We start from the raw sequence: 25,933 nt of genomic DNA, 5'->3' as shown, positions 1-25,933 counted from the left end.
AATTAAAACAACTCAAATCAGCATGCAGAAATAGAATTACAAGCCGGAATAATTCACTTTGTGAATGAAGAAGCACTCTCCGGCTGCTCTGCTTATCTTCTATCTTTTCCTTTTTTCTTTTGTTTGGGGGGGAGTTGGAATCTGTCAATGAATGTGTAAAGGAGATGTAAGAGGGAGAGGAGGAAGTCTCTCTGCCATTAACCTGAGACCACCCTCCCCTTCCACCACCCTCTCCTGGCTCGACCCCGCTCCACCTCCTCTCATTCATTCAGACCCGGCCCTGGCAGAGAGGAAACTGCTGCCCCCTCGGGGATTGGGCATCATAATTATATAGGAAGCAGAACAGTCTGCCTTCTGTTAGAGCTGGAGAGGCTGCCGGCTGGTCACACATGTCCGCTAATGTGCAGTGAGCAACTGGTCATAACATGGATGTGGAGCTGTCTTTCTGACACTATTTGGAAGGTAAGATAATCTCTTTTATTAATCTTCTAAGAGTTCAACAGAGAGTGATTACCATGCAGTGCTGTTAAACCTCCTGCTGCTCTCAGTCTGTTCAGTTTGATTAGATTGTTGTTAGTGATCATCTCTGCAAACTGCTTTACAAATATTACTATAACAAACCATAACTGAGGTGTTTAAATGATAGCTTTTGGAAGCAGTTTAACAAAACTTTCCTCTCTCTGAATGAAGCATGAAGAGCCTCTTGCTTGGGTTGACGTTAAACCAATTTACTGTGGTTTTACGGAAACTGATCCATTTGCGTCCGCAGGCTGTTTCTGAACTCTGCAGGCTTAATTTGATTTATTGCCACTGGAGATGATCAGAAAAAAATCAGTAGGACACCACATCAGCCCTTTGGTCTTGTACCAAATGATTAGATAGCAGTATTGCACACACAGATTAGAGGGTATAATCAGTCAGATAAAGACATTTAAAAAGTAAATAATCGAAAAAATATTTTCAATATCATTGATTTGAAGAGTTGGAGAAGTCCTGAAGGCTTGGCACCATTCATAAATGTATCTCTCTGCCACAAGAAAACTTTCCATTCCAGCCTTAAATGACATGTTCTGGTACAATGGAGCTGTTTGTCCTTTTATCAATGGGGCTCTATTTGTTTCTCCTCCCTTCGCCTTGTGCACAACTCTATAAAAAGCAACGTTTTCATAAGAGACTACATTTTTAATTTCTTGTTTTTTATTGTTGTTCCATAAATGTGTTAAAGATACAAGGCATGGTCTTGTAATCCTGTTATGACTCAGACGTTTTGAATGTGTCACAGAGTAAGAAGAGGAAGCAGCCATGTCAGAGAAGAAGCCACGAGGCTCAGACACGCGTCCCAAATGTGGGCTCCGCAGTTGGAGTGCAGACAGTTATGTTTGGCGGGGGAAGAAACGCTCCCGGAGCTCTCGCAATGGGTCGAGTCCCGGAGGACTGGAGACGGAGGGGACGGAGGAGCTGGGTGTGCGGTCGACATCCTGTCCGAGGCGGCGCAGAGAGAGAAAATGTAGCTGCAGCACTCTCGGGGATGCCCTGACTTCTGCAGACATTGATGTGGTGTGTCGAAAGGCCTTGTCCCGACGCTCTCTGCGGCAGAAGTTTCAGGATGCTGTGGGTCAGTGTTTTCCTCTGCGGTCTCACCACCATCATCATCATCACCATACATCGGGCTCCTCGCGACCCTTTTCGGTGCTCTTCTGGTCCAAACGCAAGATCCATGTCTCCGAGCTCATGCAAGACAAGTGTCCCTTCTCGCCCAAATCTGAACTGGCCCGATGTTGGCACCTTATAAAAAATAATGCCACCCACCAAAGTGCCCTCAAGGACATGGAGGCTCCCCTCAAACCAAATGTCTCGTGTTCCTCTACCTCCCCACCACAGACCCCCCTCTCCTGGGAGGACATCTGCTCTCCCGGGCCTGGAAGCACCAGTCTGGAGGACTGGGACCCTTCTTGTCCTCACAGGGGAGCAGAGGGCATGTGTGGCTACACTGACTACATTCTGGTGCCAGATCTCCTCCAGATCAACAACAGCCCCTGTTACTGGGGTGTGTTGAACCGCTTCGAGGCGGAGGAGCTGCTGGAGGGCAAACCAGAGGGAACGTTTCTGCTCCGGGACTCTGCCCAGGATGAGTTCCTCTTCTCAGTCAGCTTTCGTCGCTACAGCCGCTCCCTGCACGCACGCATTGAGCAGAACGACAAGCGTTTCAGCTTTGATGTGCGTGACCCGTGCATGTACCGGGATCCCAGTGTGACAGGACTACTGAGACACTACAGTGACCCAGCCACCTGCCTCTTCTTTGAGCCCCTCCTTTCCCGGCCGCTATCGAGGACCTTCCCTTTCTCCCTCCAGCACTTGTGCAGGACTGTGATCTGTAGCTGCACCACGTACCAGGGCATAGACATCCTGCCGCTGCCACCTCAGCTCAGGGACTACCTCCGACAGTACCACATTAAGTGTGATGGGGCCTGCGCCGTGTGACAGTCCAAAGCAGGCCTCATACAATGGAAAGAAAAGATGGGACAACAAAAGCAGGTTCTCTTGGCAAAGAAGCAAGAATACTGCGTTGCTAAAACTGCAAGTACCTTTGCTTTTGCAGATCTTTGAGGTCTAAAAGTTGCAGAACTAAAGAACTGGAGAACAACAAAACCTACAAAGGATCATCAGTCTTCTTTACAGGCCTGAATCTGTATGTTGTAGGAACACATGGATGTAATGTCAGTTTGATTTAGGTTTTATGCTTCCAGTTATCTTGATAGCTACTGGAGCCAGGGTCAAGCTGATGGAACAAGGCAGCAACCACAGCTGTGATACACTGAGACCTTAATTAAGCAAACAGGAACCCAAACATTTATCTTAATATCCTTAATGGAGTAAGGATTCTCAAAAATGACCAAGACATTCACCCTCAGTTTTTATGGACTCTTGAAGCTGAAGTATTTTCCTCTTGACTTCAGTTCAATCAGAGTTGTCTTGTTTGGGCATCCAGTATCTCTCGTGGCCACTAGAGGAAGTGCACCTTTATGGTTCCTGGTTGAGACCAAACCTCCTTTCATGTACCTTAATATTGTGAACGATTTGCTGTGGACCTGCACACAACCACTGCTGTCAAAGGTTAGAGGTATAGAGACTCCAACAGCATCTAGTAATATCCAGAAATTATTCATTCTTCATTAACTTTGCTGTAGTGCTGAAAAACACTGTTGTGGTCGAACTAATCACACAATTCAAACCACATCTCACTCCAAAGACTGTGTGTGAAGAGGTTTGTGAACTGCACCTGACTGATCACTCATTACATTTACCTCCTTGTGAGAAAGTTGAGGGCGAACTGAAGACGAGGGGACTCTTTTTCAGCTTCACTTTTCATCTGCTATGAAAAAAGGATCCCATCAGTTTGGGTGAGAGAATGAGCGACACATAATGACAGAAAAAGAGACAAATAACTCGGTGCAAGTGCTGTAAACGTCACAAACGTATGCCTCTGAACAGCTTGTTATGAAGAGGATCAATTCAATGGGACTGTATTCTTCTCTGCAGCCACAAGATGGCGGCACAGCTGCACTGTCTGTCTGTACACTACTGAACTGCTTCTTTCCCATTGAATCTTAGCTGAAAGCTTCTTTGTAAACTGGTATTTTAACATCACATGTGCCTCTGAAGCTTTCCCAAGTATTGTATTTGAAAGACTGCGGACATGATGGACTGGAATACAGTACACTAGTATAGTACCAAGCACTATTCTCAAAGTATTTGAATAACCCTCGAGGCATACATTGTATTCACCACGCTGATACACAAACCAATAAATGCCATTTACATTGCTTTTGTGGTATGACTAAGATTTTTTCTTTTTTTCATCTCTGGAGCGATTTAATGGTGCAGCTTAAGTCACGCTTATTCACGCCTGCCTGTTCATGCTGCAGTCGTGTCGTAGTTAGACAAGCTAATGGTATGGAAAATTCTGCTTTTGAAGTATCCCTCTCAAAACAATTCATCCTGCTCTCTGTAAAGGACACCTCTAAATGCCAGCGCTTCAGCAGAGCAAAGGGAGAGATAAGGACATGAAAAAGACTGTTTCCCTCCCCTATAACAAGGGTGGAATTCAGATTTTTCAATTGACTCATGTGTCATTCAGCTTCTCTCTCTCTCTCTCTCTCCAACTGGCAGTGTAAAATATCTGCCCTGGAGTGAGTTGTATGAATATAAAACAGGGCATGAAATCATACGGCCATTAGTTTTTCGGGTAGGTTTTTTCCCCTCAGTACGACAGCATTTTACTTCCACATACCGTGTCTTTCATTTCATTTTCATCAGAGTTCTTTATTACTTATTTAATTATTACTGTTTCACTTTAGATTTAGGAAATTAGAGCTGGTTTGACTCTTAGACTTTTGTAGTTGCACAAATGTGAGAGTAATTTAAGCCTTAAATAGATTCACGTTAAACCTTAAAACTTCAGCAAATCCCGCAGAGAAATAATCTGCAACATCTGCTGACAACTAAAAGAAGATGGAAGACATCTTAAAATGTCCCTGTAGGGCTCAATGAAGAAAAGCATCTGCACCCTCTAATCTCTTCTAATGTGTGCAAAGGTTTTATTTATTTTGAGACCTTCTTAGAGGCAAAAATCTGTAAATAAGAGGAGATTTTTGCACAGATTTCAGTGTTTGGATGCTTTTCTTCATTGAGTTTGATAGTCTATAGCTCTAAGTCTGATATCCGATGAGATGTCCCTACAGGAAAAGCACATGTGAAGATTAATGAAATGAATGATGGTTGAATTCCATTTAGCTGCTTCCGTTTCCGGGATGTGTTTTTGCGCAAGCTGATTCTCTCTCTGCTTATTTCTGCTCCTACCCTTTGTTAATGTTATTAGTGGTTCTTTTCCTGCTATCCTTAATGTCTTGTTCTCATAACTCAGTCTTTCCCATCCTTGTAATTGTTAAATTCTTCCTTAATATAAAGGTTTTCTGTTGGAGAGGACAGAGGATATCAACGTCAAGCTGCAGCTCAGACTGCCATGTTTTACATTGTGAAAGGAGATTTAATTTAGCCTAAATACAGTAGATAAAGGTCTGTAGATTGGATTTGGAGAGTAGACATTTAAAACAGAAAACCTGGGATACAAACCAGAGGCGAGGAGTTTAAAAGTGATGCAGATTTGACAGGTAGAGGGCCTAGAGCAGGAACATCAAAAGAGACATTTTTGGCCTAAAAAAAGCTGTCTGGAGCCACAACATGTGTTGTAATGTTAATTTCTTGCCACAGATTAAGCATACCAGTAAGCAAGCAGCATTGGTAGGGGAAGCAAACAAATCTATAGCTGCCCAGCTAAGGAGACTCAAGACTTAAATATATTATTAAATATAGAGGAAAAGGTGTTAAAAAGAAAAACCCTATTCTAATACACCCAAAACTATATCAGAACATTTCAGTCTCTGTTGCCTCAATTGTAACTATATGTGAAAAAAAAAAAACAAGAACTAGACACCTTCAGGAAACGATGAACTGATGATGATCTCGCACCCATCAGCTGTAGACAGAGTTTATCTCTTGTGTTTGATCCCTTTGACATACAGTCAGCGGACAGAGTCAGGAGCCACATCCATCGATTGTCCTGAACCACATACATTAAATATTAATGTTGTCTTGTATGATCCAGTTAGCGAGCATCGTTTTTCAGCTGCTCGAAGCCAACATATAGAGTTCCACTAGATTCATGATACATTTGATATCCAAATCTGAGAGAGGAAACATTGTTTTTTTTTAGGTTTTGAGTTCATCCAGGACAGATCCATGTGCATGGGGGGGTCTGCTGTACGTGTTCACGCTCTGATTCTGACTGGTTTGTGAATACTATTATATTTCACTGATGTAATATTTAGACACCCAGCTGTCTGCAAACAGAGTACTTCCTGTTGCCCTAATCAAATTCTCCCCTGAGACGTCGCTCAAAACAGGCGAGCGGAGACGCAGCCAATGGCAGGTTGTCTTTAGCAGGCTATAAAAGCAGAGAGGTGCACACGCTGTATATTAATAGCTACTTGAATTGATAAATAATTAAATAAATGAAAGCGTCATCAGGGAGTGAATATGTGTTTCCGGGGCCGGACTTTGACCTCTCAGCCTCACCTTTGTCTCAGTTTGGTACTTTTTGTGGTGTTAAAAATATGGTCTGAAATACAAAATGAAGAAGTTGATTAAAGACGATTAAAAACAACTGCAGATAACAAGTAATATCAAACGTAAATGTGAGATGTGAATAGATACACTAGAAAGATATAAGGACATTTTATATGGGAATTCCTGAAACTGAATACTGAGGACACGTCTGTGTTCATTTATTTTGAATTTCTCAAAACAGGTTCTTGTATAATATTCATGACGTGCAGTAGAAATACAGCGGCTCCTTGTGTGTTTGCTCAAAAGTCAAAGGAAGGTAAATGGTGTCCCTGACTGAGGAAAGGCTTCATTTCTTATGTGAATGACACAAGACTGCAGACAATGTTTATTTGATGGGGCTTTTTGTGGTGATTTCAGGGCTACATGCTTGTTTTTTTTTTAATTAAATTGTCAATCTCTTTTGACTTGACTGGCAGATGATTATAAAACATTTCAGGTGTGTTTAAGGAAAGGAGCCTTTTCTGTGGCATTTGTTGTGTTTGAAAGAAGAGAGGAAGCTTTAATGTTCTATGTTTTATTACCCTCGGGTGGGTAAAAATGAAATATGAAATTAACAGTGCTCTTATTGGTAATTATTGGTTATCGTATTGGCTGAAAAAAAAAACATATCGTGCAAGTGATAATAATAGTTATAATTAGTCATAAGAAGAGGCTTTAAACTTCTGTGATTTTGGTTTCAGTTTGCAGTGGCTCAGTGACCAAAATGAAGTAATTAGGCTACATTTACTCAAGTTTGGAGGTTATTTTCACCCCACTCTCTCTACTCCGCTGCATTTCAGAGGCACAAACGTTACTTACTTCACATTATTTAAAAGATACCTTAAGTTACTTTCCGGATTTTAATATCATTAACATGTATATATTATTATAGACTTCACTGAAATCGTCAAACATTAAAGAGGGACACAATAATGCATCAATAATCGATGATTATCCACTGATACAGGATTCTGAAAGGGGCCACGCTGCGTGACTCGAACGTGGGCGTGGTTTCGACGGTTGCGTCATGACGCAGCTGGCGGGAGTTGCGACGCTGCGTTTCCTTGTTTTCAACGCAGCGCGGGAGATTCAGGAGAAGAGGAGCGAGTTTGTGGAGTCGCCCGGGGGAAAAGTGGTAAGTTGTCACATTGTCTCGTCTCATTTCATTTCAAAAACCAGTTAGAGAAATTATTTAAGTTCAAACACACACAAAATGTCAACGGTTATTAATCCGACCGTTGGGTTTGAAATAGCGCGGCTAGCTAACGCACATTGGCTGTGTTGATGCTCGGAGAGGAGGTACAGACAGGACAGAGGAGGTGTCCCTGAGGTGTCCCTGAGGGGTAAATGTTCAGTCTGAGCTTCAGGTATTGATCACTGATGTTTCATGCTCGTCAGTCTGGTGGTTTTGTGAACAATGCCTTGTGAACGGAAGCCGATGCGCTACGACCACTCCGAGGGACACACCGAGGTCTGCTTCGATGACTCTGGGAAGTAAGTCAGACATTATAAATAGTCTCTTATGCTTCTATCTGCACTGTTTTATACCTTTACTGTGCAATGTCATATATATTTATATATATGATGTTTATTTCTCCACTTCCCATATTAATCACATCTGTATTTAAAAAGCTGTATATAGTGTAAATACAGCTGAGACTCTTTAACTTTTAATACCTTTTAATATTACACATGTACAGTTAACCTTATTCCACTTTATTGTATACAGTATAAATATATATTTTATACATTTCCCACATTGGGGATCAATAAAGGGACATCTAATCTAATCTTATTTTTCTATTTCTGTTATATCTTGTATTTAATAAAATGTAGTAATTCACTATTTTTATTTAATATTTTTGTTATCCGTTGTGTTGTTTTTGTAGCTGCTGTAGGTAGTGAATTTCCCCAGTGTGGGATCAATAAAGTCTGTATCTAATCGAAGATGTAATCACATTACAGTTACATTTAGTAAAAAAATGAGATTATTTAGTTTAATAAAAATCTTTTTATTTTCTTCTCAAAGGTCAGATTGTTATTTTCTCTTGTTTTTATTTGCATATTTTATTTTATATTTATATATTAATAACAACGTATTAAAGTTACGTTACTTTAATATTGAGATACTTAAATTAGGTTACTGACCCTCCCAACCCTTCTTATATTATCTTATTAATCAATGAGGAATTAATTTTGAGATAAATGTGATTGGACAACAGGACAAACTCTTTTTCTTTGTCATGTTCATTCATTATAACCATTTATGTACGTACAGTATCTGGTAGGGCTGCACAGTTAATAGAAATGTGTAATATCCAAATTACAGATGCTGCAGTTTTTTTTTTGCATATCTGTCAAAAATAATCCTCGATATGACGTCACATGAGTTCCTGTGGGTCTTCTTATACACACTGGCAACAGTTGACCATGATGAATTTCTCCTCAGGTTCATTGTAACATGTGGAAACGATGGAGATGTTCGGATATGGGAGAGTCTGGATGACGATGATCCGAAGTTCATCACGGTCGGGGAAAAGGCGTATTCCCTCGCTCTCAAGGTTGGTCACCTGTCGTCTTCTGGCAGGTTTTAGATGTTTTTTTTTTTGGGCTCTGCGATACGCCGGCTGCTGATGTGTGATTGATTTCTACTGAGGCCTTTTTTTTTTTTAAAAATAATGAATCAACAGTGCAGCTGTCAGTGGTGAGACTGAGACGTTTTCTTCTCTCCACAGAAAGGCAAGCTGGTGACGGCAAGCTCCAACAACACGGTGCAGATCCACACGTTTCCTGACGGCGATCCAGATGGCATCCTGACTCGGTTCACTACCCACGCCACACACGTCGCCTTCAACAGCAGCGGCTCGAGAGTGGCTGCAGGATCCAGGTACTGAAGACCGTAGACCGCAGAGGGGTGGACTCGAGTCACAAACGGGATGACATTAGACTCAACGGTTGGGGGAAAAAAATGTCCCAAAGATAATTTAGTTTTGTTTGTTGTTTTTTTTAAATGTTGAAGAACTCAAAGATTAGGACTTGAGACTGTCTGTCTTGACTTGGGACTTGAGACTTACTTGTGACTTGCAAAACAAAGACTTTGTCCCACCTCTGGTAGGCTGAAAAACATAAAAAAAAGTCCACTTATTGGCGCCTCTTAAGGTCTCTAATTAACAGATAATATCTCAGAAATTTGTGTAAACTATATCCTGGTCAGGTGTGATGAGTCTAACATCAATACACATGTGTACAATCACAAATTATTGTTTTTAAATGTTATTATTTTTCTTTTTTTTAGGCTTTTTAAGCTGTTTCCAATCCAAGCTTCGCTAACCAGCTGCTGGCTGACTGTAGCTTCAGAGTCGTCTCACTCACAGCTAGAAAGCAAATAAATACATTTTGTAAAATGTCAAACTATTCCTTTTAAATATTAAAAGTTCTCAGCTGAAAATGTCTACCAGCTGAGTTTCTAGACACCCAATGTACCCCTAACCTTTTATTTGCCCAATATATCATAAAATTGTGTCAAGTTGCAGGTTAACGTCATCGCTGGCAGAATTTTAGTCAATGAAATTTGCACAAACTGCTTCAAAATATTTTAATAAACGTCAAACTTCTTAGTTCTAAAAGCCCATAATCCTGTAAACAAATGACATTTTATGAACATATTCAGCTGAGTGGGCAGCTTCACCGGTTCATCCTCAGACGTTTCGCACCGGTGACGTGATCTCGGAGAGGAACCAGAGCTGGAAGACGAGCGAATGTCACTTTTAATCTGTCAAACCACGCGCGTTCACTCCGCTCCGGCTCTTCCTGTGGCGGCTGCTGGAGGCCGCCGTGCGTAACGTGTCTGTTGTGTTCAGCGTCGTGTAAACTATGACTAAACCACACTGTGATCTCATTAGGTTCAGTATTGTTGTTCCAGTACAGAACGAGCTGCACACAGCAGTGTTACCTGAATGATATTTCCAGACACAGCAGCACTTCAGATTGGTTTATGATTAGTCTTGATTGGACATAAACGTCTGTTTGCTGCCAGAATGGATTTGCCCTAAACGGGTTTATCACAGCAATAGAAGCACAAAGCATGTCGCCTTATTGATGCTGCTATTTTCATCCTCGTAATTTCTGTTCTGATATTGATTGTAAAACTTCAGACATCGGAGGCTGTTAGGGCGGATTTGGCATCTGCAATCTGGCCGACGTTTGGAGGAAATCAGGATTATTTTGCTTCTCTTGTTCATTGATTTGACAATTTGCACTCGTGCCGGTCCACAGCTGATGTGCCCTTTCCCTTCGCTTCTGTTGCTGCTCGCTCGCTGTCGCTCACGTGTACTCACATTATTCTCAATTTCTCTGTTTTCCTCAGCGACTTCATGGTTAAGGTGGTGGAGGTGTCGGACAGCAGCCAGCAGAAAACGCTCCGGGGCCACGAAGCGCCTGTCCTCAGTGTCACCTTTGACCCTAAAGATGACTTCCTGGTGGGTAAACCTTTTTTTTTCTGAGGCTGATAAATATTTGGGTGCTGATGATTATGATTTTTTTTTAAATAATCCCTGGTGTCAAGTTTAAATTGCAACACTGCGCACAAGTTTATTCATGAAATACGGCACAACAAAATCAACACTTGGACTATAATCCAGTATAACACAAAACAACACACAGCTTTTGAAATGACTGAGAGTTAAATCAACAGTTGTGTGACTCAGTCTCAGTCCCCATTGTACCGTACATACAGCAGTAGAGTATTTTATTCAGATAGACTGAGCCTATAAAGAACATTTATGGTTATCCTTTCAACATTTAGGAAGAGGCTAAGAGCAATGTGATCTCTATAATTCGGTCTAGACCTGCTCTATTTGAAAAGTGTCCTGAGATAACTTCTGTTATGAATTGACGCTATACAAATAAAATTGAATTGAATTGAATTTTATATTGTAATACAATAATTGTTCTGTAAATAAAATTATAAAATAAATGATTTACTTTCACTTCAAGTTATTTTCTTTTATTTGCCACTTCCATACATTCTTCTCCCACAGCTTGGGTTGGTTAGGATGCCTCCTGCTCTACAGTTTCACTCTCCTCCTTCGTGTTTTCTTGTCAGTCGTGTCTCTTTTGTGGCAAACCAGCTTATTGCTGCATTACTGCCACTCACTCTCATGTCACCTGGGAATGTGCTGAGCATTACTGCTGCCCAAAATATGTCACCTTGCTAAGGGGTTGCTCCCACTGTGGAAATGGTATGGCCCAATCTCTTCCAGTGGATATATTTCTACCTTTGTGCATTATATACGTCACCTAGCCCTAACCATCATCATCAGTGACAAGATGTTTAAGTTTTACTGACCAGAACGGTTGTATTCACTGGTTTTATCTTACATGAAGAAGTATGTCTCAGCTTTTTGACTGATGCATGTAAAATATATGATCACACTGAGACATTTTCTGTCTTTTTGCCCAAAATGTTTCAAAGGCAACATTGTTATCGGGCTCCTGATATGGGATCACCTCGACATAATTCCACCCAGAGACTTATAAATGATTCATTATTGCCCAGCTCTGCTTTAAAGGGTGTCCTGTTTGGGTGGATAACATTTGACCGAAGCCGCCTTCATCAACCTGGATGTCAAACTGTTTTGTCTTTGTCTGCTTTCTCCGTCAGGCTTCTGCCAGTTGCGATGGCTCCGTCGTGGTGTGGAATATTGAGGAGCAGGTACGTCAGTGTTACAGCAACTCACATTGAGATATTTCATAAACACAAATAAAAAGGTTTATTTTCACTCCATCTGTGCGTCAGACGCTGATTTACTGTGTGTCCGTTCAGACTCAGGTGATCAGCTGGCCTCTGCTGCAGAAGACCAACGACTTCAGTAATGCAAAGTCTCTGTGTCGGCTCGCCTGGCAGCCCGGGACGGCGAAGGTCAGTGACACAACTCTCGTCTGGTGTCAACCATCTCCACATACGTGATTTTGATCTAACCAATGCAAGAGAGACAGAACACGAATCCTAAAATAACAAGAAACTGTCTGTGCGCTCTCAGTTTTTAGCAGTTCCTGTTGAGACAAAGGTGCACCTGTATGAGCGAGGGTCCTGGGATCATGTGAGCACTCTGTCCGATGATCTGCTGACACAGGTGAGGTCCAGGTGAAGATACACGGTCATGTTTGTGGTCAAAATCATCTTAGAAGACAGTTAAGAGTCACAGTGTGAGACACGTCCACCTTCAACCCTAACAAAAATAAAAATAAAAAATTTTACTGCAGCTCCCTGGAGTGTTCTCACCGTGTGTTTACTGGAAGCGGTGAGGTTGAGGCATCATTAACTCACTGAACCACATCCTTCTGTAGTTGCTGTATTAAACTCATTGTGCCAGAGCTCATTAAGTGTTAATGCCTGCTCAGTGTGAAGTAACACTTTCCACCTAATTCATTTACTTCTTGTTACCTCCTGTGTTTGCTCCCGCTCTCTATTCCCTCATTGTCCTTTTTTATCTGACGTTCAAACATAAGATGCGTAGATTTGCGTGTGACCAAATATCTGATCTCGATACGGTCTGAAAGCACTGAGACGATCTGATTGTGCTTTCTCTTTGTTCTGACATTCTTGTTCCTCCCTGTTTCCTCTGCAGCCCATCAACGTGGTGGCCTGGTCTCCGTGTGGGAAGTTCCTGGCAGCTGGCAGCGTGGGTGGTTCACTGAACGTGTGGGACGTGAACAGCAAGCTGTGTGTGGAAAGGTATGCAACAAGTACAACAAAATCAAACTCATATATTTTGTGCTGTTTGCGTGTTGTGTGCATCACGTCTGGCTTTAACATGAAGGATAAAGGCTTTATGATTTTTGAGTTCTACTGTTTCAAAATATAACAAATGGGCAAATTGTGAACTTTAAAGTTGATAACTGCTGAATCACTGATGAAATCATTATGAGAATGTGTCCTAAAAAAGCATCCTGTTACTAACTGGTTAAAGGGACGTCTGGATTGTTCATTGGTGAGGACACTTGTTGAATAAAGTTAGATATAATACTTAACTGGAGCTTCGGTGCTAGAGGGGCAGAAATGACAGAGAGAAACAGTGACATTGATGTTCGGGATCACTGCAGCTGAAGTTGTCTCGTCTCTGCTGCAGACAGAAGCACGAAAAGGGCTTCACAGTGTGCAGTTTGGCCTGGCACCCGTCGGGCAGCCAGATCGCCTACACGGACACGGAGGGCTGCCTGGGCCTGTTGGACGGACTCAGCACCTCCACATCCACCACAAACACCACCAAGGTACTGCTCCAATAACACAGCATTAGTGTGTGTCTGCGTTGTAAATCCTCATGTGTAAATTAGTTTGTTGTTAGGCTATTTTAGCTATTTAGCCAATGTATGGTGGCCCATAAGGAGCCAGTTGCAGTACAGAAATGCCAAAGATATGTCTGAGGTCATTCAGAAACTGTGTCTCCGATGCTCTCTAGAAATAATAACAAATAATGTATCTGATTTTTTTTTAAATTCTTCAAAATCAATACTGGTTCCTGCCTCAAAATGTCTAGAGATGATCACAAGAAACGCTGGTCATAATGCAGTAGCAGGAAAACAGAAAAAAAATATGCATCTCCCATCTCGCAATGCAGCGTGTTCGGTCCCGTCTGCTCAAACATGGGCAGTTTAGCCATGTGCAAATACTCGCTGGCATCACCACAGCCTACACTCACACACAGCTGTAGCTGGGTTGGGCTGGATGAAGACAGACAGGGCGCGCTGCCATGTTTGGACTGTACATTGAAACCAGCTATTTAGTTTAAATGGCTGGTGTGCTGTACCCATGCACCTGAGGCTGGCAAAAACACACACACACTATGGCAGGAAAGACATTAGATAAAGGCCCTGTATATCCACATTAATACACAGTGACTCTAACATTGAAGTTTAAATATTGCAATTTAAAAGAAACTAATTTTAGTAAAACTGTCATACTATAAAGAACAAACCATCCTATAATACAAATAAAGTTTAAAAACATTTTTTTTGTCTGCAACCAGAACAGTGAGAGTTTCATTTGTTGTCTACTGTACAACTGTGACAACTTCCTTAATTTCTTCATTCATTTAATTCCATACTTTAGCTGAAAATGGGAATCTCATATTGCTCATTTTACACTGCGTTTACTTCATATCTTATAAATTATATTATATATCGTGGCTGCTTTTTTTCAGAATAAAAGAATGAAAAAAACAAAAGATTTAGAGACTTCCAGCTCCAATGTACCAGCTGCAGTATGGTGATACTGGAGGTTAGAGATCAACAGATAGCAGCTGATGACTTTAGTTTAGCCTCCATTGTCCAGTCGTTCTCTGACATCTCTTATCACTCTTTTAAATTCTTCAACGTCATCCTGTTGATATTTGATTCTCGGCGTTTTCACGTCGCCGTTAAATAACTCCGTCACTGGACTTTCCAGCAGGCACCGGAAAAAAAGCCAGCAGAAGACTACGACGCCCTGTTTGACGACGACGATGATGATAGACTCATGGATGAAGGACTGAGCGACACCAACTCGCCCGTTAAGAAACCCGTCGCCGGGGACGACGACGATGATGATGATTTCCTCATGCCCGCAACGGGGCGGGTGAGGAACAGAGGGGCAATCCTGGATGATGAGAACTCTCTGGGTGAGTGAGGGGAGAGGGAATGGTTTGATACAGATGGTGATTAATTAAAGTAAAAAAAAAAAGAACAACATGAAGTCTGTTATTACGGTGTTTGGTCACCACAAACTACCAGGACAGTCGGTGCTCTGTGGAGGTCCACCGGAGGAAGGAACACCACTGCAGCAGCTGCAGTACAAGTGTAAAATGTCTGTAAATAGATGACCAAAATATACACAGTGCCAAAAATATAAACAAGTTTAATGGTAAAGATTGTAACCGACCTGCCTATTTGTGTTGAGATTAATCGTTTAGTCTATAAAATGCAAAAGAATTGTTAAAAATGCTCAATTTCTCAGAGTCAAAGTATTCTAACCAACAAAGACTCTTTATTTACAGTCAAATCTTCACATTTAAGAAGCTGAAACCAGCAAATGTTTGACATTTTAATTGATTATCAAAACATGTGACAGTTAATTTTCTCTATGAATCTAAACTGATTGTTACAGTTCAAGCTGCAGCTAACAAGTTATTTTCATTATTGATCAATCTGACAGGGATTTTCTGGTTTAATTGTTTAGAAAATCCTGAAAAATGCTCATCACAATACTCCGGAAACCCTAGGTGACATCTTTTTAGATGTTTTATTTGTTGTCCGACCAACTGAAGATATTCAAATTCAGAAAATCTTTACAAATGATGAGCTGGAGATTGGTCATATTTCGTATTTTTACTAATGAATCTCTGCAGCTCTTCTCTCAGCGAGTGATATGTGTTCAGTGTTTTGTTGTTATGCTCTGGTTGTAAGCAGCACATAAAAAGCTCTAGTTGTGCTAGTTTTGAACTGGAAATTAAGATTATTATATATTATTGAACAATATTTCCACTTTTTGGTAGAACATTTAAAAAATAATTACACGACTTAATGGTTTGGATGTGGATACAGCAGCACTCCAAGCATTACATTTTCAAATTAAACCTGTAGATAAGTTTGTGTGACTGCACTCTATTTTATGCTCCTTTTACTCTTTCAACGCTGCAGCTCAGGATTATTTGTTATTCATCGATAAATCAGAAAATAATGAAATATGCCAATAAAACCAAAGCCCCAAAAGGGTGAAATTTAGTGCCTCAGATTCAAGAAGCTTAAACCAGAGAATATTAGCTTTTTTCCCTGCTTGTTAAATGGCTTAAATGATTAACAGATTATCAAAATTAATTTTCTGTTAATAGATTTAGCACTTTTGTTCATGAAGTTAATCTCATCAGAGGAAAAGGAAAATCTGGCCTCTCTCCTGTTGAACTTTTCTCAGTAGACAAGCTTGTTAGTTAGTTAATTAATTGTTCTTTGTAGGAAACAAAAACTTAAAATGTCTCGTGACTCGTCGTATGTCACAGTCTGACTGCATGATTCAGATTAAATGGAGGATAAGTGGATTTTTGTGTTTTTATATTCACAAAAAATGACTCCATCTCTTCACGCGTGTCTCCATTCAGACACCGGATCGCTGCGGCTCGGTCAGGACAAATTCGGGGACGATGACGACGACACGGGTAGCGCTGTAATGCCTGCAGCCGCCCCGCTGGTTCCTCTGCGTCCCGTTTATGAGGGACCTTTACCGTCTGCTCCCCAGAAAGCCTTCCAGCCCGGCTCCACCCCGGCACACCTCACACACCGCTTCATGGTAGGACTCGCAGACTAGAATCATTTTATCTTTTTTATTTTGATAAATCACCTCTAAAACAGATTAAACTTAATTTTGAGGATTTAATCTTGAACTGAAGATTTCCAGTCACATGTTGTAACGACCTAACTGTGCCTCAGATGTGGAACTCGGTGGGAATAGTGCGAGGCTACAATGATGAGCAGGACAACGCCATTGACGTGGAGTTTCACGACACGGCCGTGCACCACGCCATGCACCTCACCAACTCGCTGGGTCACACCATGGCTGATCTTTCCCAGGAGGCCGTGCTGCTGGCCTGCCCCAGCACAGACGAGCTCGCCAGGTAAACCTCCTTCTATCCTCTTTTATTTTATTGTTTTTGTTTATTCTTTCAGTAAACATTAACCCCATCTCCTCTTCTCCTCCCAGTAAGCTTCAGTGCCTCCACTTCTCGTCCTGGGACACCAATAAGGAGTGGATGGTGGACCTGCCGAAGGGCGAGGACGCCAGGGCGCTGTGTCTGGGTCAGGGCTGGGTGGCGGTCGCCACCAGCACGCTGACGCTCAGACTGTTCTCCATCGGCGGACTCCAGAGGGAAATCTTCAGCCTACCGGGGCCCGTGGTCTGCATGGTCGGACACGGAGAGCAGCTGCTGATCATCTACCATCGGGGTAACACACACACACACTGATATACACTCACACACATGCTCTGTATTGCTGTGTTGAGGGTTTTTTTTATTATTAATATGCAGAATAAAGGTTCTTACATCAAATTTAATTTTACTGAATTACAACAAAAGCTCTTATATTTAAATTTGTATTTATTGGATACTTTTCCTTTAATGCACACCAGAAAAGACACATCCAACCAGTCTCCACCAACTGCACTAAAAGATGTAGAGCTCTAAATACATTATAATAAATTACCTAATCCTCATAGACACTGCAGACTGTATTGAAGCATCACTCCTCCGAGCTTTGAAGAGGCCTTTCATTGGTGCGTGTGTCTTATTTTCCGTCATCAGCTACAGGTTTTGATGGGGAACAGGCTCTGGGAGTCCAGCTGCTGCAGTTCGGTCGAAGGAAGAGGCAGCTCATCAACGGCGAACCCTTCCCACTGTCTCTCAAATCCTACCTGTCCTGGCTTGGATTCACTGCAGAGGGTCTGTCAAGAACTTTGTTTATACACATTAAATCAGTGGAAGAAAACTGTAACGGAAGTAACATCTTCTTCAGACTAAACCCTCATCTCTTCCGCTTTCAGGCACCCCATGCTATGTGGATTCGGAGGGCGTAGTCCGGATGCTGAACCGCTCCCTGGGAAACACATGGACACCAGTGTGTAACACCAGAGAGACGTGCAAAAGCAAATCAGATCACTACTGGGTGGTCGGAGTGCATGAGAACCCTCAGCAGCTCAGGTGAACTGTCTGTCTCTCCCTGTCGGCTGAGACTGAGAGTAGTAGTAGTTGTTGTTGTAGTTATGTTGTCTCCTCTTTGAAATATTGATATGACATGATATTGAATTGTATGGTAGGAAATAAGGTTTTATAAGCACTTAAGAAATGATTTAAATTACTAATAAAATAGGTTTTAAAGGAGCATACCAGGAGTAGATTTGTTTTTAAATGAAATTGCCACCTTCTAGGTAGTCGTTGGTTCTCTTTATGCTTTAAGAATCAACTTGCAGTGAGCTTGAACTGAAGCTTGCTGCCTGGAAGTTTTGGTGTAAATCTAAAAACTGACAGTATGCTTTGAAAATCTGATCTCTCTCTCTCTGTGTTGCTGGTAAATCATTATGTATCAGAGGTTTCTTCATCTCTTAAACCCAGTCTGTTCTTGTCCCATCAGATGTATTCCATGTAAAGGCTCCAGATACCCTCCCACCCTGCCCAGACCTGCTGTGGCCATCCTGCCCTTCAAGCTGCCCCTGTGTCAGACCACCACAGAGAAAGGACAGATGGAGGTAAACACACCTGGGATGACGTTCTTTGACACGATGTAACCTGACTTAATACTTCACTAGTTCAAAACTTGCTAGTAGTTACTGAGAACATCTTAAATATTAACAATAACTGTCTGACCAGTATGGTTGGAAAGGGAAATGAATGTTAAATACAATGAATGTAGCGGCCCCGTTCTCTAAATATCGGTATCAGCCATTGAAAAGCCCATTTCGACTGACCACTAGTACAGTTTCCATTCAGCCTGCCGTCCTCTGTCGTCCTCCAGGAGCAGTTATGGCGTTCAGTCCTCTTCCACAACCACTACAGCTTCCTGTCCTCCAGCGGCTACGAGATAGACGAGGAAGGACAGAGTCGGTCCCAGAAGGAGCAGCAGGAGCTGCTCATGAAGATGTTTGCAGTGAGTAAGAGAACGCTTACTCAAGCTTCCTTTACTTCATGTGTTCAGATTAATAAAGCCGATGTTTTCCTCCAGTTGTCCTGTAAGCTGGAGAGAGAGTTTCGCTGTGTGGAGCTGGCCGAGCTAATGACTCAGAACGTGGTGACTCTGGCCATTCGATACGCGTCCCGATCCAGACGCATGGCCCTCGCCCAGCGGCTCAGTGAGATCGCCCTGGAGAAAGCCAACCAGGTCCAGGAAGAAGAACCAGAGGAACCGGAAGAGGAGCCAGAATACTCCAGACGGACCTCTGGGTAATGCCAAACTGCATCTGTCCCTTTTTTAACTGTTGTAGAAATGTTTTTATCTTTATACAACTAGTGCTGACCTGTCTCTTCTCATCCAACACATTTCACTGCGTTGAACCTGTTGAACCCTTGATAGTTTTAAACTAGGACCTCCAGCATTTGGATTAAGTAGCTTGTGAAAAGTGTCAGATACATGGTTTAATAAAATTTAAGTAATTATTAGTATCAGATTAGACTCTGTATTGGCAGATATTCAATATTAAAGTGCTCTGATTGGGATTCAGGGCTAGAAAAACCTGATATGAGGTGAGTCGAGTGTGATTCCTCAGTTCATTATGTGGACAGGTATGGCCAGAGTGAGGTCACAGGAGGACGCTGCAGCAACAGACGTTATCAGGAGGAGGAGGAGGAGCAAGTGGAAGAGCTCGGGGAGGAAGATGATGGGCAGGAGATGGACACAGAGGAGGCAGCAGAAACCAGAAAACGTCAGTTCCACCTTTTTTCTTCAGCTGTATTCGCACATTTAGGAACAAGATGTCAATAATAACTAACATGTCTAATGTGTGCGTCTCTTATTTTGAAGGAGTAAATCCGTTTGCTAAAGAAGCAGGTTCACCTGTGAAGCCGTCTCTCACACCGAGTGAGTAAACGCCAAAGTTAGGGGCATGATTTAGTATATTTAAATAAGCATTTATTTATTTATTTATTGACATTATTTATGTCACGCTTTTTTTTTTTTTATTTGTTGCAGTTGGCAGAGTTGGACGTGCAAATCCTTTCAAGGTAAGAACTAAAAATATTATAATACAAAGTTATGACCAGTATTTAAAAGTATTTTTAGATATTTGATGCTTTTATTGTCTAAAGAGAAGACCGGACTTTGGGGGCTCCATAGATTTCTAGTTATTTAGAAGTGAACATCCAAAAAGAGTCCAGAGAGACGGACATGTTTTAGTGGAAGGATGGTAAAAGTTATGGTGGAATACCTGCAGATGCTCGGCGCAGGGAAACCCTCGGCTTCGTCCGGTCAGCCTCGAGTGACAAACATCCTGGACAACATGACGTCCAGCAAGAAGTCTGCACCACTCAGATCAGCGGGGAAACCAAACAAGGACCCCGTCCTCAAACCGCTGGCCCCCAGAACCAAGACAAAGGTATCATCAACTCAGAAATACTCAAAACATACCAACAAATGGTTGTAAGTAAGATAAGTTTGGAGGTTAGTGTTTACTCCTTGTGGTTCTCTGCTTATTCTTTCCCTCCTTTCTCTCCAGACTCAGTCCACTCTGCTGCAGATGACTGGCACTAAGGCGTCCAGTAAGAAGACTCAAGCCAACGCGGAGCCGGCTGCAGAGCAGCAGAAACAACCCGACGTCCCGCCTCCAGCCTCACCTGCAGATAACACCGAAAATAAGAGGTGAATGATGTATTTGTCTAACCCTGAAATGACTCTGCTGGAAGCCTAAAAGGCAGACTGACGCGTTGTTATTGACTGTGTCCGTTCAGGCCGAAGACAGGATTCCAGCTCTGGCTGGAGGAGAACAGGAAGACTATTATAGCTGATCACCCAGACCTGGAGGAGACAGACGTCATCAAAGAGGCCATGGGTCGCTTCAGGACGCTGTCGGCAGAGGATAGACTGGTATGAAACACTGAGGGGTTCATAGAGGAGGGTGTGGGTGATATTAAAGGTATAGTTGAGCTCAAAAGTAACTAATAAATCCAGAATACACTAGAGATGTGTGTGAATAGACCTTCAATCGTTGCTACCCTCTCTACTTGGTTAGAGAAATGTATAAAATGAATATTCTATTAATGTAATCCTACATTGTTGCAACGATAACTGTTTTTATTGCACCTCGTTAAAAACCCGTGAGAGGGAAGAGTGAAAAAGAAGGCAGCTAATAAGGTTGTATTGTTGTACACTGAGTATGGTGGACATAAAGAGAGCAGGGAACAAATCTTGGAAATGTTTTGTTAAAATTACAGTTAGATCTTTCTAAGATATTATTGGCATTACCCTTAAAACAAAGTATAAAAATATGTTAAAACAGGTTTTTCAGACACACCTGGAGTAAAAGACATGGATAGTTTTTATTTGTTTTTAAAGCTTATGATGTCTCAGAGTGGTAATATGTTGTAATATTAGTCCCTCTCTATAACTTAAAGATGTGTAGGGATGTACAATCAGCATTAATGGTAAATTCAAGCTATTTCTTGGTCACACTGAAGAACTGACTGCATTTAACACTGATTGGACTCTTTAAACCTTCATATTCACACTGTCTGCAAATCCACAAACATCTTCTGCTGCTGATTCCACTTCCATCATTTGTTCATCACGTCTGCTATTTGGTGTCAAATGCTAGCACAGGGACTTTTCTTCCTAGATTTACAGTTGTCATGGATAAGTAGATGGATAAATGTACCCTTAGAATTGTTTCAGTCAGCTAACAGAAACCACAAACCTACCAGGAAACTATACAGAGTGAAGTGGTAGCATACGATATCACCCGATTCCTTCGTGTCTTCTCCCTCAGAAGAGATTTAGGTGTCTGTTTATCTGTTTTCAGTGCATCCCGCCCGGATCTCGTTCTCCCTGAAGAGAGAACTGAGAGCAAAAACCCAGAGAAACCCATCAATTAGAGTCTGTAAGACAGTGGTGATTATCAGCTGCAGATCCCCTTCCTCACTGTGCTACCCGAACACTCGCCTCTGCACTCAGACGTCGGGTCAAATCCTCTTACATCTCTTTAAAAAATGATATTTTTATATATTGCTTAATAGGAGACATAGTTGTTGACAAAATAATTAATATTAACCCTTAGAAATGGGCTATAAAACACTTTCTGTGTTCATATGCTGCTTTTAAAAAGGATTTTCTGTAGAAGTATTATTTCTTAAATGTCACGAATATGAGAATCCCAGTTCTCTCACTCATGTTTGTAACTGGGTTTCTAACCAGAGTTTTTCATGTTTGCTTGTGCCTGACAAAGACAAATTTCACTGGATCCAGGCTCTAACCAGGTTACTTCAGTGCGTCTAAATGCCTAATCCAGTTTCCTGTCCATATCGGTTTACTGTGAGCATGTGAGCGTACTGAATGACTGCTGACAAATACCTCATTTCCTATAAAACACTCATAAAAAAATGACTGGTCACCTAATTAGTGGAATACCAGCACATTGTACCACTTCACAACCCTGTGACTGTCATTGTGTAACTGCACTCACGAGCCTGAATGAGCCAGAAATGTAAAAACCTTTTAATTATCCTGTTTTTTACGTTGTTATCGTCCACTAACGAGCACACTGCTGATATTTTACAATATATAAGTTGCAGTATTATTTAGAATTTAAAAAATATACACATATATATATATATATATATATATATATATATATATATATATATATATATATAACTCTTTTTATGGTCGTAAGTCGAGTCTGGGGCTGCTGAGAGAAACTTGTTAATAATAATAATTGGTATTAACAGTGTTTTGACCAATTTACACAAGCAAGAAAACTTTAGAGCCATCTCTAACCAAAGCCCTAATAAATACGTGGGCAGTAGCACTCCAGTGATACTGCAGAGTTTGTGCAGGGTTCATAAAGTTAAATTTAAGACATTTTAAGACCTTTTTTTTTTTTAAAACAGCGAATAGAATACAATTTAACTCCTAACCCTGTTTCATAATCACAGCAGCCAACGTATAATGTAAAACCAGTAGGAACGATGTGGCCGTGCTTCCTAGCAGTATGTGACAATAAGTCCAACTGATGATTAATTACATGAACTCGATCTGAACGACATAAAATAGACGAACTGATCGATTAAACCTTTTGCTAAAATGGCCACTTACATATTGTGAGATTCTACTGTAGCTATAAGTAGTGAAAACTGGAGCTGTACGCTGATTTGAATGATGCCTGCATATAGGAGCACCTGCAGCACCCTTAACCTCCGTCACAGGATCTCTCACAGATTTCCACTGTAAAAAAATAACCATATTTTTTTTTTTTTAAACCCCCCACTCAACTGGCTGCGGTCAGTCAATGGGAGAATGATGAATAATGACACACCTCATCCTTTCATCCACCCGAGTGCTAATAGACGTCAATCTGTGCGCTTGTGTAGTAGCCGGGTCGTGACCCTGCATACATCGTGACTCTCAACAGAAAGCTGGATGACACTCGACAGACGGAAAGGGAAAAAAAGGAAGTGGATGTGAGGGGGGGAGGGGAGCCTGTTGCCTGGGAACCCTGTCGAGCGTGTTGTGGCAGTGAGGGCACAAAGCATTGATCTTATGATAATACTGTGTGGGCGTGAGCTGGTGGAACCTGGGGCAGTTTCAGTTATTTCTTCCAGCGGGGTTTGCTGATTTTTTTTTTTAACACTTTATTTGCATTCTGAAAGATTTTCTATCAAAATACTTTCAAAAGTTTAGAAATATTCAAATCTCGACAAACTGAACACAAGATAAATGTAATTTGGGACATTTCTTTGTCTTGTTTTTGGGATTTTTAAGAGAATTCTGGTCTTTTGGGGGCTAGTGTAACCGGTATTGCTCATTACAGTTTCATTGTACATTTGTAAATTAACAGTTTGTACCAACAACATTTGTTTTTTGCTTTCTGTAAACATAAATTTGTCAGATTTTCAGATTTATTGTTGGTGCAACACTTTATCCTGCGTCATGTTCCACTGAATCATTTCTAGAAAGTCAGCAAGAACAAGTTGTAATCAATGTGTTCGAACCAAGCAAAATAACTGGAAATATTAAGTATTTTAATTTTTTTAATTTCTGCTTTGTTGGTTTCTCTTTGCACGTTACCCCACAAGTCAGTGCAGTGGTTCCCACTGAGGGTCAGGCCCCCAGTTATTTCTGTGAACACATAGATAAATGGTTTTCTAGAGTTTAGATTTTTTTTTTAACATCTTTATTTGAAGATTCTGAAAAGAAATTTTACAGGGGATGCTAATGTGTTTTTATTTAAAAAAAAAAGCCTATTAAGTATGTATGATTGTTAAAATGATAAAAAATAAAAAATCCAAAAAAGGAATACTTTCAAAAGTTCCCTAAAAGGAAATATTGTTTTTTTTTTTTAAACAAACGTCCGGCTGTTGCTGAGTTCACTATTTGGAGTAATTGTTCAGTTTTGAATATAATATGAAATATTCATAAAATATGTCACTTGGTCAGTTTACTAAATGATAAAAAAAAAAGAGGATCCTGTAGGTAAATGTTGGGAAAACAGTGGCTCAGTGTAATAATAACTAACTCCACAGGTTGCCTATTAGTTGACTCCCTAAAATCGCTTCTTTTATTTGATCAACAGTCCAAAACTAAAAGACTTTCCATTCATAATTCTATAAAACGGGGAACAAAAACAGCAAATCCTCACATTAGAGACGCTGGAGCGCGGGAATATTTGTAATTTTTCTTTTGCTTAATGAATCAATCATCAAAATGTCTGTCTTTGTCTGTTAATTGAGTTCGTCACTGATACTGACTCTCTGATCAAACCGGACTTGATTTCCATCTTCTAATCCGTAGCAACACGCCCACATACACACAGCAGCCTCTTGCTAATTATTTTAATAATTCAAATTAAAATTCACTAATGGTTGAGGCTTTCATTCGCAGTTTACAGCGTTGAGCCTCGTGGTCAACGACCCTGCAGGGGGACGTTTAGCCTGAAACCGCGTTAACGTGTGTGTGAGTTGCTCCTAATTACATTATTCCGTCCAAATACAATAAAATGACAATTCAATAGCGAGACGTCACAGCTTGTACCATCTACCAGCTTGTGTGTGTGTGTGTGTGTAATATGTATGGGGTTAATGGCAGCGCTTCATCGGGCGCTGGAGGTGAAAGAGTGTTTGTGTGTGTGTGTGTGTGTGTGTGTGTGTGCTGCCAGTCCACTCACCAGGCCCCCGATGATTCATCCCGGCTCCATTACGTCCAGGGAAAGCGCTTTCTTTTTGTCTCGGCTCAGAGAGGGGAGGGAAACAAACAAACAAATAAATAAATAAAAGCACGAGGAGGAGAAGAGCCAGCAGGCCAAAGAGATGCAGCCTGTCAATAGTGATTATACATGACAGGATGCAATTTCAACTGCACGCCTGAGTGTCCACCGCGTGTGTTTAGTCGTCATCATGTAGGTGTTTGGAGCCTGGATAGAAACAGAACAATGCAATTTAGTTTTTTTTTTTTTTGTCCTGTTCGGTAATTAACATGTGCATTTCATGTCCTCTTTTTTTTTTTTCTTTCCCCGGTGCAGTCGTGGACGGAAAGAGCGAAAGGGCAGACTGGAGACGCAGCAGATCTGAAGAAGAGGAAAAGAGCAGAAGGAGAAGAAGGAGGAGGAGGAAGGGATGTGGAAAATGAAAATGGACGAGCAGAAGCGGATGAAAATAGTGCCAAGAAGAAGAAATCTTTGGATCCGACCTCCAAGCTTTCGGCATTCGCTTTCAACAAAAGCTAAACGTTTTAATAGAGTTAAAACTGTGTTGATCATCAGGTTCTTTGAGGCACTTAATCAGAAACATTTAAAGCCCTTAAAATGCCTCCAGAAGTTGGTGATGGATCAGTGACGTTCATCATTAATGGATCCTTCTTTTTACGTGTGTAACGTTTCCAAAACTGTATTTTAACAATGGAATAAATGTAAATGTTTGTTAGTTAACGTTTTTTAGTCCTTGTTTTCCTTTTTGTGGTGTCGCTGTTCTTCACATGAAACAAGTAAAAAGGGAGAATTCGGTACAGAATCAGATCTTTATACAGGCCGTGTGCAGCTGCTGAAGAAGTC

At 41.3% G+C, this 25,933-nt stretch overlaps 2 protein-coding genes across 4 annotated transcripts; both read left to right on the top strand.

Moving 5' to 3' along the window:
- Nucleotides 1-367: 367 nt before the first annotated feature.
- Nucleotides 368-3,825, top strand: socs4 (suppressor of cytokine signaling 4). The gene is made up of 2 exons (XM_051379241.1): nucleotides 368-462; nucleotides 1,283-3,825. The coding sequence occupies exon 2, from the start codon at nucleotides 1,303-1,305 to the stop codon at nucleotides 2,479-2,481; it is 1,179 nt and encodes a 392-aa protein (XP_051235201.1). The 5' UTR covers nucleotides 368-462; nucleotides 1,283-1,302; the 3' UTR covers nucleotides 2,482-3,825.
- Nucleotides 3,826-7,210: 3,385 nt separating this feature from the next.
- Nucleotides 7,211-25,810, top strand: wdhd1 (WD repeat and HMG-box DNA binding protein 1). Of its 3 annotated transcripts, none has more exons than XM_051379946.1 (26): nucleotides 7,211-7,300; nucleotides 7,564-7,659; nucleotides 8,615-8,726; nucleotides 8,901-9,052; nucleotides 10,532-10,643; nucleotides 11,828-11,878; nucleotides 11,990-12,085; nucleotides 12,207-12,299; nucleotides 12,795-12,901; nucleotides 13,296-13,437; nucleotides 14,615-14,822; nucleotides 16,296-16,483; nucleotides 16,624-16,808; nucleotides 16,895-17,136; nucleotides 17,493-17,630; nucleotides 17,732-17,888; nucleotides 18,319-18,433; nucleotides 18,700-18,831; nucleotides 18,907-19,124; nucleotides 19,464-19,603; nucleotides 19,702-19,758; nucleotides 19,870-19,901; nucleotides 20,111-20,272; nucleotides 20,393-20,535; nucleotides 20,625-20,760; nucleotides 25,406-25,810. In XM_051379946.1, the coding sequence occupies exons 2-26, from the start codon at nucleotides 7,583-7,585 to the stop codon at nucleotides 25,607-25,609; spliced, it is 3,399 nt and encodes a 1,132-aa protein (XP_051235906.1). In that variant the 5' UTR covers nucleotides 7,211-7,300; nucleotides 7,564-7,582; the 3' UTR covers nucleotides 25,610-25,810. The 3 variants fall into 3 exon arrangements, with proteins under 3 accessions (XP_051235906.1, XP_051235904.1, XP_051235905.1); XM_051379944.1 differs by having other exon boundaries at nucleotides 14,612-14,822; XM_051379945.1 differs by having other exon boundaries at nucleotides 7,225-7,301; nucleotides 7,556-7,659; nucleotides 14,612-14,822.
- The last annotated feature ends 123 nt before the right edge of the window (nucleotides 25,811-25,933 follow it).

The sequence above is a fragment of the Dicentrarchus labrax genome, unplaced genomic scaffold (genome assembly GCF_905237075.1).
Source record: "Dicentrarchus labrax unplaced genomic scaffold, dlabrax2021, whole genome shotgun sequence".
Lineage (NCBI taxonomy): Eukaryota > Metazoa > Chordata > Actinopteri > Moronidae > Dicentrarchus > Dicentrarchus labrax.
This window is presented reverse-complemented; position numbering and strand designations above follow the sequence as displayed.

Excerpts from the sequence above, each read along its gene's own strand:
- wdhd1 (XM_051379944.1), top strand. The coding sequence starts at position 7,583 with ATGCCTTGTGAACGGAAGCCGATGCGCTACGACCACTCCGAGGGACAC. Across the intron at positions 7,660-8,614 it reads TGCTTCGATGACTCTGGGAA|GTTCATTGTAACATGTGGAA; the intron begins GTAAGTCAGACA and ends ATTTCTCCTCAG. Across the intron at positions 13,438-14,611 it reads CCACCACAAACACCACCAAG|CAGGCACCGGAAAAAAAGCC; the intron begins GTACTGCTCCAA and ends TGGACTTTCCAG.
- socs4 (XM_051379241.1), top strand. The coding sequence starts at position 1,303 with ATGTCAGAGAAGAAGCCACGAGGCTCAGACACGCGTCCCAAATGTGGG.